The sequence below is a fragment of the Phyllobates terribilis genome, unplaced genomic scaffold (genome assembly GCF_046119375.1).
Source record: "Phyllobates terribilis strain yellow unplaced genomic scaffold, ASM4611937v1 Scaffold_2__4_contigs__length_985480577, whole genome shotgun sequence".
NCBI classification, from domain to species: Eukaryota; Metazoa; Chordata; class Amphibia; order Anura; family Dendrobatidae; genus Phyllobates; species Phyllobates terribilis.
In genome coordinates, this window is record NW_027362762.1 from 344,790,055 (window position 1) to 344,807,947 (window position 17,893).

A 17,893-nucleotide genomic window follows, 5' to 3' on the forward strand; every position below is an offset into this window, starting at 1 on the left:
GAGATCAGTGGCCCAACGTCATTTAACCCTTGAAGGTTACTTATTCAAATCTGTGAAAATTGCCTATTTGACCATTTTGATGCCACGTCTGATGCCCATAACTCGTTTAGGCCAGGATAGAAGGTCCTGAATGTGATGTGGGCACCCTGATCTGTGTGTCCACAGTGTGAAATCAGTGGCCCAAAGTCATTTAACCCTTTCAATAACGTTCTTCAGTGCCCACTTTGATGCCCATTTTTGTGCCAGTTTTATACATTTTGTAGCTGCTTTTAAGCATATTGACACCAGGGCACCTCACTGCATTGTATTGTATTATTTTAGTTGTTAAACCTGTAAAAAACAGGAAAAAAAATAAATTGCCGAATAAGAAACCAACTTCAGCACCGTAGGTACTTATTCAAATATGTGAAAATTGGCTATTTACCCACGTTGATGCCACTTCTGATGCCCAGAACCCATTTGGGCCTAGATCGTGACCTGAGTGTGATGTGGGCACCCTGATCTGTGTGTCCGCAGTGTGAGATCAGTGGCCCAAAGTCATTTAACCCTTTCAATAACGTCCTTCAGTGCCCACTTTGACGCCCATGTTTGTGCCAGTTTTATACATTTTGTAGCTGCGTTTAAGCATATTCACCCCCGGGCACCTCACTGCATTGTATAAGCATTGCATTGCCGAATAAGAAACTGACTAATAAGAAAGCAACTTCTGCCTCTCTGTGCAGTGAGCGCCCCGGCCATGTGACCAGGACGAGCTATTCCGGGAGGATGGTTCCCACGTCCATGTCACCCGTGGAGTGACCAGAGCCCTCTGTAATAATTGTGTGCTCAGGCCCAGGTCCGGGCACGGTGTGTATCGGGGCCACCCCACCAGCCCTCGGCTCCATCGGGTTTGGCCCCTCTCTCTCGCCGTCTATCGGTCGCAGCGTGCTGATGTCGCCGTGCGTCATCTCCAGGGCAGCGGAAAATGGCGGAGCCTTTACCGGAGCCCGGACGGTACTTGTGTGAGAAGTGTCCTGCGGACATCAGATCCCGTGTCCCGGTAAGAAGGGTGGAGAGGAGTGAGAGCAGGGGGCGACAAGCAGGAGATGAGCGGGGAGCCGGAGGGCAGAAGGGGCGCTGAGTGGTAATCGCTGTGCACAGCTGCTGGCACCATGATCCCTGCACCCGGAGCATCACAGGAGAGATGGTGCGCTGCCATCTCCTGCACTGCAGCCTGCAAACTTTCTCATGTCCGCTCCCTGCCTGACAACTTGTCCTCAGCTCGGCCGTGCACACAGCTGATCCCGCGGCAACCCACTGCCGGCATTAGGCCTGAGCCGGGGCAGCCATAAGGGCGCACAATCACTGCCCGAGCCAGTGCCAGGTCGTCAGCATGTGCTCACTGGTGTCTGTGCTTGGGAAAGCTGGGAGCCGTCCTGTGCCCAGCACTGCTGTAATACTGCTGCCAGGGTGCCGGCAGGGAGATATGGGGAGTCATCACACAGGGTGGCAGTGCCAGGGGGCACATCACTGCATGTAAGCGTCTCACATCAGTGTCATGGCTGCAGAGCCATACATGGTGTCTGTCGCTGTGTCCAGGAAGGATAATGATGGAGGATCCAACTAATGTGACCAGAGCCCGACTATAGGGACATAGCACTGAGAGTCACAGGTGGGCCCGGAGGGACACAGCAGGATGGAGGATGGGACCGGAATGGGAAATACATTGATGAGGAATCGGATTTATTTGCTCCTAGGATTATTTAATATCGTCTTTTCTTGGCTGCCCGATCATCTCGCACTGACTGTCTATGGGTTTATCTTAGTCAGAAACTAATTCGTTCAACAAAGGCCAAAATACGGTGTGAATCGAGCCTGTGATCTATAGCTGTTCTTAAAGGGATCCTGTCATTAGATCCATGGTGCCTGAACCACATCAGCATGAATCGGGGTCTGGCTGCATCATTGCAACCATTTGTTTTAAGCTGCATCTACACTGAAGGATAATGGTGAACAAGCATTCTTAAGCACGCTCGTTACACGATTATCTTGCCGTCTAAACAGGCCGCCGATCACTCAGTGAATAAACAAAACACTTGGTCGTCGGGGTGAAGTGATCTTTTAGTTTTTATAAAAGATCATCGTTCTTGTCGCTGCGTCTTTCTGTGTAATCAGAAGTTTGCACACGGCGTGATCTTCCACAGATTACTGCGGTCTGCCTGTGTAAACAGGCAGTTAAACGACTGACAAATGTTAACCTATCGACGGTCATTCGGTGTCACTAGTCGGTCGGTGTAAACAGGCCCTTACTCTGAAATGCTCGGTGTTTCAGGGAAAACGTACCGTAGTTGAAAAAGTCGGCTGTGGACTATAGGGAGAGACGTGACTAGTCCACTGCTGGTCCCAGGCCGGATTCTCCCGCTCCGGTTGATTGACTGGTCTCTCCTTACATACACACACACAGCTTTTCAAACTATTCTCTCTGAAACACCGCAGCATTTCAGAGAAAGACATACACGGCTGGAATCGTGCAGCCAGACTTGGATATATGCTGCCCATGGTTTGGACTTCATAATAGGTTCCTTTTAAGACATTTTGGGCTTATTAACTGTGCAACACTCGGACCTCTCACTGTTCTGGGGTGATCCAAGTTCAGTTCACATGAATTCAATGAGTCCAGGACCCACATTTATCAACATGGGGCCTATTTTCGGGTGCCTTTTACCTCAAAATAATGTCTAATCTTGCTGAGACACTTAATAAACGATTGCAGGTCAGGTTAAAAGCCAGGAGTGTGACTTGGGGTGGATGACCGATTGGATGAATGCAATATTTTATTTTTTCAAAAGTGACACAATTTTGGTGAAATGTCACTCCAATAAGGGGATAGAGATGCTCTGAACATTCAAGAACCGTCTTTACATTTTTATTAGTTTGTTGAGATTAATATATATGTTACTCACAGCAAACCGACTTAAAAATACTGCAAATGATAAATCACCCCCAGGTCTCTTATGTGAAGTTCCCACAATGAGTTTTTGACGTTGTGTATTTTCACTGCGCAAAACATTCAGCGTCTTATAGTTCCAGCAAAGAGAATGGGATTTATAGAAGTCTCACCCCACTGTGTTTATTTTTTTACTCAGTGTACACCGGCCAGCTGTGCGGGTTTGGTAGCCACAACATGTCTCTTACGGGTACACTGAGGTTTTCTGCAGATTTTCCCCTCAGACTTGCATTAGATTTGGAAAATACATAGGTAAAAAACGCACATGCGTTTTTAGTGCTTTTTTGGTAATCCTCACATGACTGTATCAATAAAGTTTTGTCAAAGCCAAATACCAGGTAGTATCAAAAACAAAACAGTTTTATTTAAAACATTACTTTACAAAGAGACAAAAGCTGCAGCATCAAAAACGTGATGAATACGCATGTTAAAGGGAATCTGTCACCACTTTGGAGATATCAGACCTCTACTATGGGCATACAGGGTATAGAAAAGTAAATCTATACATGCCTATATGGCCCATAGTAGAGGTTTGATTGCAGAGAAAAGCGCTTTAATCAATTCTATTTCTTACAGGCTTGGCATCCGGGGGACACCAAGAAATCCCCGCCTATGTGCTTATTATTCCCCCAAATCCCCGCCTATATGCTTAATTATCATATTCCCCCCTCTCCTGCATGTCACAGGGCCCTGTAACTTGTACCGCGGCGCTCCCTGACTTCCTGGGCATGCGGAAAGCGCCACTCACATAGAGCGATCTTTGCTTCATGCCAGCCCCGTCTGCCTGTGCACTGCTGCGCCGCAGGGTTCTATTGTGCAGGTGCCGGGGGGTCACTGTCACTTCCTGGCGCCTGTGCAATAGAGCCCTGCGGCGCAGTGCACATAGAGACGGGGCCGGGATGAAGCAAAGAGCGCTGTATGTGAGTGGCGCTTTGCGCATGCCTGGGAAGTCAGGGAGCACAGGGCCTGTCACAGGGCGGGAGGGGAGGAATATGATAATTAAGCATATAGGCGGTGATTTGGGGGAATAATAAGCACATAGGTGGGGATTGCTTGGTGTCCCCCGGACTCAAAGCCTGTAAAAAATAGAATTGATTAAAGTGCTTTTCTCTGCAATCAAAGGTCTACTATGGGCCATACAGGTATGTATAGATTTACTTTTCTATACCCTGTATACCCATAGTAGAGGTCTCATAACTCCAAAATGATGACAGATTCCCTTTAAAAACGCAATGAAAAAACTACAAATAACCTAATTTACATAATACGTGGAGAAATGGAGCAGGAGATCTGCAACATCAAGAGCTCACCAAATACTCACCATGGGAATGTAACTTCACCCTAATATAGGCGCTGACAGGAAGCCACAATATTTCCTCCTGCAAGCAGCTTAAGGCCACGGCCCCACTATCAGTATTTGGTCAGTATTCGGTCAGTATTTTTTCTCAGGAGTGGGAGACAAAACCATTAGTGGGTGATAAATGCAGAATTGGTGACTTGTTTCTATTATACCTTTTCTCTGATTGTTCCTCCATACAGAATAATGGGCCCCACATAGTGCTGCATACAGAATAATGAGCCCCACATAGTCCTCCATACAGAATAATGGGCCCCACATAGTCCTCCATACAGAATAATGGGCCCCACATAGTCCTCCATTTTGAATAATGGGCCCCACATAGTCCTCCATACAGTATAATGGGCCCCACATAGTCCTTCATACAGAATAATGGGCCCCACATAGTCCTCCATACAGAATAATGGGCCCCACATAGTCCTCCATACAGAATAATGGGCCCCACATAGTCCTCCATACAGAATAATGGGCCCCACATAGTCCTCCATACAGAATAATGGGCCCCACATAGTCCTCCATACAGTATAATGGGTCCCACATAGTCCTTCATACAGAATAATGGGCCCCACATAGTCCTCCATACAGAATAATGGGCCCCACATAGTCCTCTATACAGTATAATGAGCCCCACAAAGCCCTCCATACAGTATAATGGCCCCACATAGTGCTCCATACAGAATAATGGCCCCCACGTAGTCCTCCATACAGTATAATGGACCCCACAAAGCCCTCCATACAGAATAATGGTACCATATAGGGTTGGTGGTTCTGGTGTTGGTTGCCAAATAAAACCACCCTGAGGGCCAGATTTGGCCCACTGGCCAGACTTTGACATGTGTGATCTATAGTTATTCTATAGGTCAAGAAATGTTGGACTTGATGGGCCTGTGTCTTTTTTTTTTTTTAACCTATGTAATTCTAAGCATAATTCATAGATATAACGCAAACACACAGACTTGTCATCTGTTTCGTACATATAGATCATGCCTTGTACATTGCTATAATATTTCGTATAATATTCCTGCAGGCTCAGCTCCTTGACGCTGATGGACTAGAACATGAGGTTGATGAAACCGAAGACAATGAGTCCCCTGAACAGAGAGCCCGGAGACCCATGAATGCTTTCCTATTGTTCTGTAAGCGCCACCGTTCTCTTGTGCGCCAAGAGCATCCTCGTCTGGATAACCGCGGTGCTACAAAAATATTGGCAGATTGGTGGGCATACCTGGATCCCCATGAGAAGCAGAAGTACACCGACATGGCAAAGGAGGTTTGTTACCAGATTTGTATGTATGGTTTAATATCTGCCCTGTTTCTTCCACTAACCCATTTCTCTATTACCTGGAAGGAGTGTACGTCTCCAAACTAAAGGGATCTGGATCCTTTGTAAAGCAGGACAAGGCTTTTTTTTGGGAGTCCTTTTCCTCTACTGACTTATATTACTTAAAGGCATAGTGCAGGTTTTTTGTTTATAGGATAGGAAATGATAGAACGTTCTCATATAAATATAAATCCTGCTCACATACTTTTCTTAAATAGGTTCTGTGGACCCCTATTTGAAATAGATGGTATGGTCCATGGACTAACTTATTCTGTGTACTGCATTAAACATGGCATCTGCCATGTGACTCCTGGCTTGTCATGCAGTTATAGCATTTCTGCCATGGGCAACTGATCACTGTCATACTGTACAGCTGGCATCTGCCTATAGCAGCAGAGATCAGAGCCAATCGCTGCAGGTGCTGATGGTGTGCCGTGGTAAAGGCCCTCATGGCTGCTATGTGGCTAGTCATGAAAAACCCAGCAGCAGTGAAAAAATATATACACATATTTAAAAAAAACAAAAACATGAAATTCAAATCGCATCCCTATTCCCCCATTGAAAATAAACACATGAAAAATATATATATATTCTTTATCACCGTGCCTATAAAAGTATGATCTATCAAAATATAAAATTATTAAACGTGTATGATAAACGCTGTAAAAAAAAAAAAGTGGAAAAACTAATAATGACATTTTCGGTCATGCTACCTCTCCCCAAAAAAGGTAAACAAAAAGCATATAAAGCGTCAAATGTACCCCAAGATAATATAAGTAAAATGATAGATCAGCACAAAAAAAAGCCCTCATAAAGCTCTATAGACGGAAAAATGAAAATTACGCGTCTCAGAAAATGGTGACACAAACCAAATTTTTTCTATTTATTTATTTTTTTTACAAATTTTTAAATATTTGTTTCACCACTAAAATAAATAATAAAATTTTTTTTATATATATATATATATATATATATATATATATATACATACATACATACATACATACATACATACACATACAAGGTTGGTAATGCCGTAATCGTAGCCTGGAGAATCATGTTTCCTGGTTGGTTTTACTGCACAATGAACACTGAAAAATACACACAAAAAATACATTAAAACACAATGGTGAAATTAGTTTTTTTTCACCATTTAACCACATGTGAATTTTTTTTCCAGTATATTTCTATGTTAAAATCAATGATACCTTTCAAAACTACAACTCGTCCCACAATAGGCAAGCCCTCTTACAGCGATGTCGCCGGAAGATGAAAATAGTTACCCTACCTCGAAGAATGGAAGTTAGAAAAACAAAAGTGGCAAAAAGAAAAATTGGCATTAAGGGTGTTAGCGAAAATGTTTCCAATGTGTTTATTCTGGTTTCTTTTTTTTTTTTATTCATTTTTTTAGTAATATTGAGGAAATAGTGCACTTGTATGTTTCTCTCTTTGGTTAGTCTACTTTTTTTTCAGTAATATCGAAATATTTTTAGATAATTTTATATTTGAAATATTTTTATGGGTCTGCACATTTTGTAAATTTTTTGCAGAAGCTCAGAATTCAGGCTTAAAAGGAATACATTTATTCCAATGATAGGTAACACCTCTGTATACAGTAGATAATATAGGGTCTGCCATTCACAATAGGTGACCTCACAGCTCACCTCCTTCCCTTCCCTGCACATTGACCCCTGGACATGTTACATAGCATGATTAGAAAACAATTCTGTAGTTGTCAATGGGCTTCTGACTATTATTGTCTAGGGCCCATTGGGTTGCCGTAAAGCAGGGATGTCAAACTCATAATGGGCCCCACAAAGTCTTCCATACAGAATAATGGGCCCCACAAAGTCTTCCATACAGTATAATGGGCCCCACATAGTCTTCCATACAGTATAATGGGCCCACATAGTCCTCCATACAGAATAATGGACCCCACATAGTCCTCCATACAGAATAATGGCCCCACATAGTCCTCCATACAGAATAATGGCCCCACATAGTCCTCCATACAGAATAATGGCCCCACATAGTCCTCCATACAGAATAATGGGCTCACATACTCCTCCATACAGTATAATGAGCCCCACATAGTCCTCCATACACTATAATGGGCCCCACATAGTCCTCCATACAGTATAATGGCCCCACATAGTCCTCCATACAGTATAATGAGCCCCACATAGTCCTCCATACAGTATAATGAGCCCCACATAGTCCTCCATACAGTATAATGAGCCCCACATAGGGTTGGTGGTTCTGGTGTCGTGGGCCAAATAAAACCACCCTGCGGGCCAGAGTTTGACGTGTGCCGTAAAGCATATTTCTAAATCCTGTTAACAGAAAATGGCTGCCCCTGTAATCAAGTACATATAATAGCAAAAATATCCTACATACAGAAAATAAAAACAGATTAGCGGAAGGACTATGTATTAGTATCTGGTTTAAATTATAGGTGATACCTTCCATTTAAAGGAAAGGTGCGGCCAAATATTTAAGTGCACCATCCCATCTACTTGTTTTGTATTTATCTCCGCCCTTCTCTCGCCCTATGAAGCCAGAGCTGTCAATCACAGAAGGAGGGCGGAGATAGAGGGGAAAACAAGCAGGTGGGAAGGTGTAGTTAAAAGTCTAACTCCGCCGTAATTCACCAAGCGGCAGGACTTTGAACAGTCATTCTTTGCTGACAGACTTCTTTTAAAGGGGCTCTCTGGGAATAGAAAAAAAATAAATAACTAGAGAAAATGTCATTATATATAAATTCATAAATATATTTTATTAGCAAATCCCATTTGTTTCTGTCTAGAGAGGTAATCACTATAGAATTAAAATGGCCGCTGTCCGGTTCCTCTGACAGAAACTTGTCCCTGAATGTTGGGAGAGATGCCTGTGAGCATGTGCAGTAGGGAGCACCGCTGCTGTGACCTGGAGATAATGATTCGGGAAGACGGGGCGCCCATGTATAACACTCCTGTTATTTCCAGTAGTATTAGTGGAGGTCAGCCGCCTACATATGAAGGGAGGGGGTGAAGCTTCCTACTGCACATGCTCACCGGCATCTGTCCTAATATTCCAGGATTCTGTCAGTGTAACAAGGTGGCGGCCATTTTAACTCTATAGTGATTACCTCATTAGAAAAAACAATTGTGACTTGCTAATTAAATGTATGTAGGAATTTATTTACAATGACATTTACTTTAGTTATTTATTTTTTTCTAATCCCAGAGGACCCCTTTAAGTTTAGTGTCCAGTACACATGGCATCAGAGCGTCACCCATTTTTTAGCTGGTGAGCCCACTTATAAGATACTCCTGATTGGCACATCATTGGTTAGACTGCCCTGTTTCTATAGGAGGTATTTACCCTTTAACCCATTCCTGCCAATGTCTATTTTTTTTTCATGCTTTCCTTCCCTTCTTCCAGGAGCCGCAGCATTTTTATTTTTCTGGCCTAATAGAGAAATGAGGGCTTGTTTTTTGTGGGATGAGTTGTAGTTTTGAATGACACGCAATGTACTGGAAAATGGGAGAATAGTTTCCAGTGCAGTGAAATTGCAAAAAAAAATACAATTCTGACAGTGTTTTTTGGGAATTGTTTTTATGGTGTACATTGTGTGGTAAAAATGCAGAGTGATTTTCCTCATCAGTACTATTATAGAGATACCAAACTTTTCTAGTTTTTTTATTGTTTTAGTGGTGAAATTTTTTTTTTCTTGGGATTGTGTTGCCATTTTCCGAGACCTGTAACGTTCCTTTGGTCCATGGAGCTGTGTGAGGGCTTGTTTTTTGCGAGACGATGTCTTTATTGATACCATTTTATGATAGGTATGACATTTTGATCATTTGTTGCAGCATTGTTTGTGGTATTGCGGCAACCCAAAAATTGCAATTTTGGCATTTTTAATTTATTTTCTGTTTACTTTATTTAGTGATCAGGTTTATTATTTTTATATTTTATTAGATCTGACTTTTATGAACACGGCAATACAACGTGTATTTTTTTATTATCTTTAATGGGGGAAAACAGTGGGGGATGTTATTAACTTTTATGTTTTTTTTTTTATTCAAATTTTTAAAACTTTTTTCTTTAGTTTTCACTGCTGGAACCAGCACTCATCTGATCATCTGTACTATACTCGGCAATACCACAGTATTTCTGGATATAGTAAAAATCACGGTCTCTTTGAAGGCCGGCCACAGGCTGGGTTTCAAGGAAGCTCCATAGGGACAGGCATAGAGGTCTTCAGCTGACCCTTGGCTGTCATAGCAACCTATTGCCACCCCACTAATACGTGACGGGAGTGCCGATGGGCGCATAGAATGACTTCCCCCATGCCAATCGGAGATTGACAGCTACGTTTAACAGGTTAACAGCCATGGACGGAGCTGCACTCCACTTGCGGCTGTTGAAGGCAGGTACTGGCTGTAACACACAGGCATTAACTGCCAGATTTGGAGCAAGTTCACCCTGTGAGCCCCCTCCATACATCTACTACCGACTTGTGGCGTACATGTACGGTAGGGGGTTAAGCAGATTTTTCAGTCTCCTATGTTGCTGTGTGTGAGATGGCTATCATTGACTATCCCCCTATTCTCTGATGACCCTGGACCTTTATAGCCGATCTTTTACTACATTTTGCATGCTAAACTAGCCACATCATGATGAAGTTGTTCAGCCATTTCATCTTGGCTGAACCAGTTTATCATGTAAAAAATCTTGAAAAGACCTCTTTAAAGGGAACCTGTCACGTCCTAGTTGCTATCTACACTGCCCCCTTAGCCTTGTTAGTGATGCAATGTGCATCACTAACAAACTGTTTTCATGAAAATCAGTGGTAGTATAATGATGTTATAACGTTTTATATACTTTGTCTTACATGCTGTATTCAGTCATAGGGGAGTGATTCTCACATTCAGTCATGGGCTTGCGCCGCGTTCAGTTAGTGCTGGTGCCGCACATGACATCTGAATACTGCTCCTGGCATGCGGTGACCGTAAGATACATTGACCGCGCATGTGGCAGGACCCACAGGTGACAGCGCATGCGCACTGAAGCTGTTAATCACACAGCCTCAGTGTGCACGCGCCAGACCAGCAGCCCGATGTGTGCACTAACTGAACGCGGCGCCCGCCCATGAGTGAATGTGAGAGTCACACCCCTATGACTGAACACAGCATGTAAGACAAAGTATATAAAACATAACATCATTATAACACCACCAATTTTCATGAAAACAGCTTGTTAGTGATGCACATTGCATCACTGACAACGCTATGAGGGCAGTGTACATAGCAACTAGGATGTGACAGGTTCCCTTTAAATGAGCTGTATCATAAGAGGGTCTCTAAGGAGTGCAACCTGTTTAAGCTGGCAAAGTAATGGCATATTCCCCTACTCTTGTAGCAGTTCATCCAATCCAAGCATGTATGTTTTCTGGAAAGTCTGTAGCGGACAACTGTTTATCTGTATAACCATCTTTATAACTCATTTTTAGTTACTTGTTAATATATTTTACATGTCAGGTTCACTCTGAAAAGAATCATAAGACATTTTCTCCGTTCGATTAAAAGGAGTTTTCCAGTTTATTAAAATTGATGGTCTGTCCTTAGGATAGGCCATTAATGTTAGATAGGTAGGAGTTTTGCTGCCTGAAGAGGCCATGGGGCCCTGTCCCTGTCATTTTCTATTTAGGCTATGGTCACACATGTTGGGTTTTTCAGCATTTTTTGCTGCAGATTTTTAAGCTAATTTTCAGCTGTGTTTTGCAGTACCAGCAAAGTCTATGAGAAACCAGAATTCTCTGTTCACACATCATGGTTTTTTTTCTTTTTGCTGTGTATTTTGTGCCTTGGTTGGTTTTTTGGAAAATAGAGCATGTCACTTCTTTCAGCGTTTTTTTCACCCATAGGAAATAATGGGTGGGGAAATAAACACTGAAAAAACGCACCAAAATGTGTATCAGTGTTTTTGATGGCAAAAAAAGAGTGGGGTTCTTTTTGTACTTGCATAAATATAGACAGAAGGACAGTGAAAAAAAACTAGGAAAAACCTCACAAAAAAAACGCAGCAGAACCAGTGAAAATGATCCATGACAATATTCACTTTAAAGACTCCTGTCTCCACAGACAATAAAACATTCAGCTCTGGGGAAAGAAGAGATCTATCTTAACCCCTTTCTGACGTGTAACCTAATAGTACGTGATGGTGACCTGGGCCGATTGGAGCAATGACGTACTATTAGGTCATATGGAAATCGCGCCCGCACATAAGCGGTGCGGGGCGATCGCTGCCGGGTGTCAGCTGATTGTCACAGCTGACACCTGGTACTATGTGCAGGGAGCGGTCCTCAATCTAAGTCGATCACAGCATTGGGGGTGAAGGGGAGGTGATCGCAGATACTCACCCCTCCTGCCGGCATCCAACGCTGTCTGCCGCGGCTCCCGGATGTTGTCATGACGACATCCGGGTTACCAGACAGCAGGAAGATACTTTGGTTATGCGCAATGCATGACCAAAGTATCTTCTCCCTCTTCAGCAGTGACAGCCTGCATAGCACAGGGAGCTGCTGCTGCTCTCTATGCTATACAGTCGATCTGAAAATAAAATGTGAAAGTCCCATAGTGGGACAAAGTGTAAAATTAAAAAAAGAATCAATGTGAAAACAAAATTAAAAAAAATATATATATATATATTAAAAAAAATGAAAAATATAATCCAAAAAAATAAAAATATATTCTATCCATTAATAAATATTATTGTGGAAAAAAACAAACAAACAAAACAATAAAAGTACCCATATATGGTATCGCCGCATCCGGAACGACCTGTCCTATAAAACGGTCCCACTATTTAACCCCTTTAGTGAACACGGTAAAAAAAAAAAAAGAACATGCTTTATCATTATACCGCCAAATAAAAAATGCAATAAAACGCGATCAAAAAGACGAATGCAAATAAAAATGGTACTGCTGAAAACGTCATCTTGTCCTGCAAAAAAACAAGCCTCAATACAGCTCCATCATCCGAAAAATAAAAGTTATAGCTCTCAGAATAAAGCGGTACAAAAAAAATATTTTTTCTATAAAATAGTTTTTATTGTGTAAAAGCGCCAAAACATAAAAAAAATATAAATGTAGTACCGCTGTAATCATACTGACCCGAAGAATAAAGCTGCCTTATCAATTTTACCACTTTCGGAACGGTATAAACAAAAAACAAAAGAAAGCAATACCAGAATTGTTGGTTTTTGTTTATTCTCCCTCCCAAAAATCGGAATAGAAAGAGATCAAAAAATGTCACGTGACCAAAAATGGTACCATTAAAAACGTCAACTTGTCCCTCAAAAAACAAGCCATCACATGACTCTGTCGGCCAAAATACGGAAAAATTATAGCTCTCAAAATATGGCGATGCAAAAACTAGTCTTTACAAAAAAAAGCTTCTTTTAGTGTGTGACAGCTGTCAATCATAAAAACCTGATATGAATCTGGTATCACTGCAATCGCACCGACCCGAAGAATAAAGCGGTCTAATCACTTATACCGCACAAGAAACGGCGTAAAAAATAAACTGTAGGGTTAGGGTTGTGCTAGTGTTAGGATTGGAAATTTTTCCAAAAGTAAAGAAAAAAAATGACGACAATATGGTGATTAGTGTGCACAAGTGCTCGCTACTTGAATTTGCATCGGGTGCTCGGGTATGCACCGAGTATCGCGGGTGCTGGAGTGACATGCTTTAGTCTCCTGCCCCTAGTGTTTTGCAGCTGTTATACAGCTAAAAAAAACTTTGCGGGGATTATCTGCCATGTACGTGGGATCCCTGCATATTGTTTTTTTTGGGGTGTCTAATAACAAGTGAAATATGCGGGCGGGGACTTGAGCCTGTCACTTGAGCACCCGCGATACATGGTGCATTCCTGAGTACCCGATGCAAACTCAAGTAGCGAGCACTTGCGCTCAAGACTAATGACAACTTATTCAATATGATAACCTAATGTTATCAAATTCTGTGTCGTACCTCTGGGTTCAAAATGTTCACTATACCCCTTGCTTAAATCCTTGAGGGAGCTAGTTTCCAAAATGTTGTCATTTGTGGGGGGTTTCCACTATTTAGGCACATCAGGGGCTCTCCAAACGCAACATGGCGTCCGCTAATTATTCAAGCAAATTTTACATTCAAAAAGTCAAATGGCGCTCCTTCCCTTCCGAGTCCTGCCGTGCGCCCAAACAGTGGTTTTCCCCCACATATGGGGTATCGGCGTGCTCAGGAGGAATTGCACAACAAATTTTGGGGTCCATTTTTTCCTGTTACCCTTGCAAAAATAAAGAAATTGGGGTCTAAATTTTTTACACATTCCAAAAATTCCTGTGAAGCACCTGAAGGGTTAATAAAGTTCTTGAATGTGGTTTTGAGCACCTTGAGGGGTGCAGTTTCTAGAATGCTGTCACTTTGGGGTATTTTCTGTCATAAAGGCCCCTCAAAGTCACTTCAAATGTGATGTGGTCCCTATAAAATGGTTTTGTAAATTTTGTTGGAAAATTTAGAAGTCGCTAGTCATCTTTTAACCCTTATAGCTCCCTATCAAAAAAAATTTTTGTTCCAAAATTGTGCTGATATAAAGTAGACATGTGGGAAATGTTATTTATTAACTCTTTTGTGTGACATATCTCTCTGATTTAAGGGCATAAAAATTCAAATTTTGAAAATTGCAAAATTTTCTACATTTTCGTCAAATTTCCATTTTTTTCACAAATAAACGCAAGAGTTATCGAATAAATTTTACCACTTTCATGAATTACAATATCTCACGAAAGAACAGTCTCAGAATCAGTGGGATCCGTTGAAGCGTTCCAGAGTGTTTACCTCATAAAGTGACAGTGATCAGAATTGTACAAATTGGCCCGGTCATTAACGTGCAAACCACCCTCAGGGGTAAAGGGGTTAAAGTAATTTAGAGAGGAGGTATATTCTCACAACTCTCATGTCTAGAAAGGTGAGCGCAGTGCCCTAGTGCCATCCAGTAATTATCCCATGTAGATTCTATGATTCAGCATAGCAGTGAGCTATTCTATGCTCCTCACATCTCTAATACGAGTATGTAACTCCATTCATGGAGGAGGAAGTTATCGATTCCAGTTTTGTTTGCTATCAAACATCGGCTGCTGTGAGAACATGCAGTAGTAACCTAAGGGTTTTGCATCCTATTTTGATCTGTGAGATGTGAAAGGGAATCTGTCAGCAGGTTTTTGCCATCTAATCTGAGAGCAGCATAATGTAGAGACAGTGACCATGGACTCCATGCTGTATTGATAAAATCACTGTTTTATCAGCAGGAGAGTATTACTAGAGGACTCATAAACCTGCTTCCATGTAGTCAAGTATAGTCATGAGCTCTGTGTAATCCCACCGCCACCACTGATTGGTAGCTTTCTGCCTATGCACAAAGTACACAGAAAGCTGCCAATCAGTGGTGTGGGCAGGTTATATAGAGCTCAGCGTTCAGGAAAATGGTAGATCTGCAGCATAAAAAAAATGATTTTTATCAAAACTACAGCAAGCAGCCCAGTAAGTGATACATTGCTAGAATCAGGGTATCTGCCCCTATATTATGCTGCTCTCAAGTGGGTTAGCAAAAACCTGATGAGGGATTCCTTTTAAAGCGGTTATCCAGGGCTAAATTATTATTTTATACTATGAGTCTAAAAACTAAGCATGTAGTTGTTAGCTAGTTAGCAACTACCTGCCTGTTCTATTTGGCGCTAACTCAGATCAGTCACTGACTGCTCCTGCCGGCGTTTCAGCTGCTCCACGTCAGCAGAGCAGCTCTTTTTCTTTCGAGCTGCTCAGTCGACAGGGTGTGATTGCCGAGGTCATGCTGATAGACAGCTGGCTCCCTGCAGTTATGCAGTCAGAATGACATCGGCAGTCACACCCCAACAACAAGTCACACCCCAACAACAGAGGAGAGGGAAGAGAAGCCGCTGCTCTGTCAACGCGATGTCAGCGGAAACCACAGAATCGCCGGCAGGAAGAGGTAGTGACCGCTATGAGCTGGCAGAGATATGTGCCTGGTAAAGCAAGAACGAGATACCTGTCTGTTAGTTCTCAGGCCACAGTAAAAAATGAATATAGTCCTAGATAACCCTTTTAAGTAGATACAATTGGGTCCAACAGAATCCATTTTCCTGTTAAATCGTAGATTAAGTTTTCACCAATCCAAAATACACAGATATGAGGGCACGTTGGGGTACGTTTCTCCATTGGGGACCCACGTTGCCAACAACTATCTGGAATGGAGGGGTTTAAAGGGGTTTTCCCACAAGCTAAAGTTGATTTTAGTCAATAGATCTTGGAATAGTAATAACTTCCACAATTGAATGTATTTAAGTAAAATGTTCCTGTGCTGAGATAATCTTATAAATGTGCCCCTGCTGTGTACTGTGTAATGGCTGTGTCTGACCGTACAGGAACATGGTCTGATCATACCACATCTCCTGGGCAGGGGACGAAGCAAATGAGAGGATAGAGACATTTCAGCAGGGGGTCACAGCTGATTCTTTCTTAGAGGTAAAATATTGTTTAAAAACATGAAGGGAAATGTTTTACCTCACAGAAAGAATCAGCTGTGATCCCATGCTGTGCTGTCTGTATACTCTTTTTTGCATCCTCCCCTTCCCAGGAGCTATGGTAGGATCAGACCTTGTTCCTGCACGGTCAGACACAGCCATTACACAGTACACAGCCGGGGGCACATTTATAAGATTATCTCAGCACAGGAACATTTTATTTAAACACATCCAGTTGTGGAAATTATTATTATCCCAAGATCTATTGATTAAAATCAACTTTCGTTCGTGGGAAAACCCCTTTAGGCTGGGTGCCCACGTAGCGTTTTTCAAGCGTTTATGCTGCGGAATTTCCGCAGCGGAAACGCTTGTAAAACGCTAGGTAATCCGCACCCCATGGTCCCCAAGGGGATTCCGCATGTTCTATGCACATGCTGCGGATTTTTCCGCAGCATGTCATTTAATTTTGCGGAAGCGCAGCGGAACTCCCGCCATTGACTTGCATTGAGACGCACAGAAACCGCGACTGTACATTTTTACAGGCGGCTTCTATGCGTCTCTATGTGCGCATGGTACCCAGTTCTGGAGGAGAGGAGACTCTCATCCAGACCTGGGTACCATTCTACCTGTAAAAAAAGAATAAAATAACAAATAAAGTTTATATTCACCTGTCCGGCGTCTTCTCTCTGAATGCCAGCAGCGCTGAAGGACCTTCGGTGACGTCACAGTCATGTGACCGCAGGCCCTTCACCGCTCTGTCTCATGATATGCCGGCAGCCGGGAACCAGCCAGGAAGCAGCGCTGCAGCCACGCCGGGGCCTCGGGGGTGAGTATAGCTTTATTTGTTTTAATTTTTACGGTTCACACTGTATAAATCCATGCCGTTTGCATGGATTTATACAGTGTGACCTAGTTGTCAAGCACTTTCCAAGTGATGCTAATCGCCTGGAAAGTGCTTGTCAATCTGCATGCGGAAATGCATGTGAATCCGCATGTATTCTGCAGGAAAAACGCATGCACAATCTGCATGCGTTTTTTTCTGCCAGGGAGATGCAGAAATGCTGCAGAAATTTTCTGCTTCAATTCTGCATCGTGGGCACATAGCCTAAACCTGTGAAGAAAAGTAGGAGTGTGATACCAGAGCATTAAACGCTTGATTTACTATGAGTAGAGGAAATAGATGTTTTCATCAATTGTCTGCATATCACTGGCCATGTGTCCGGGAAGTTGAGGCTCCCAGGAAAGAATCCCACCTGTCCACCTATGACTAGTTTGTCTGGGTTTCTAAGTATTTTATATATCAGAGATGAGGCTTTAGGCACATGTGCCATTCTTACACCATCTCTCAAAGGCAGATAGTAAGGAGACAGCCTGCGTTTTATAGAGACTGCATATAACGCTCGATCTGGACATATTGCTAGTACCTTTGTGTTGGTAAGGTTATGCCAGTCTGCAAGGTCACAAATGGAAGGATATCCCTAGTTCTATAGTTAACTATATGCAAACCTGGATCAACAGCTTGCAAAGCAAAATTTGGTCATTTGACTAGATAAACTATCAGGAAATGAGGAATTATATAGAAAGATGTCAGTGGAGAACAAACAAGCTAGAGGAAATTGTTTTAACATGTACGCCGTATTTGTCTGGTCTGGTGAAATTTATGG

General features: G+C 42.5%; 1 protein-coding gene across 4 annotated transcripts in view; it reads left to right on the forward strand.

The window, feature by feature from the left end:
* Positions 1-723: 723 nt before the first annotated feature.
* The window catches only part of BBX (BBX high mobility group box domain containing), an 86,581-nt gene continuing 69,411 nt past the window's right edge, over positions 724-17,893 (forward strand). For 2 of the 4 annotated variants that reach the window (XM_073664595.1, XM_073664592.1), the window contains exons 1-2: positions 724-1,039; positions 5,371-5,613. In XM_073664595.1, coding sequence (XP_073520696.1) covers positions 965-1,039; positions 5,371-5,613 — 318 coding nt within the window. In that variant the 5' untranslated portion in view covers positions 724-964. The remainder of the gene's footprint in view (positions 1,040-5,370; positions 5,614-17,893) is intronic. The other 2 variants (XM_073664593.1, XM_073664591.1) reach the window with 1 other exon arrangement.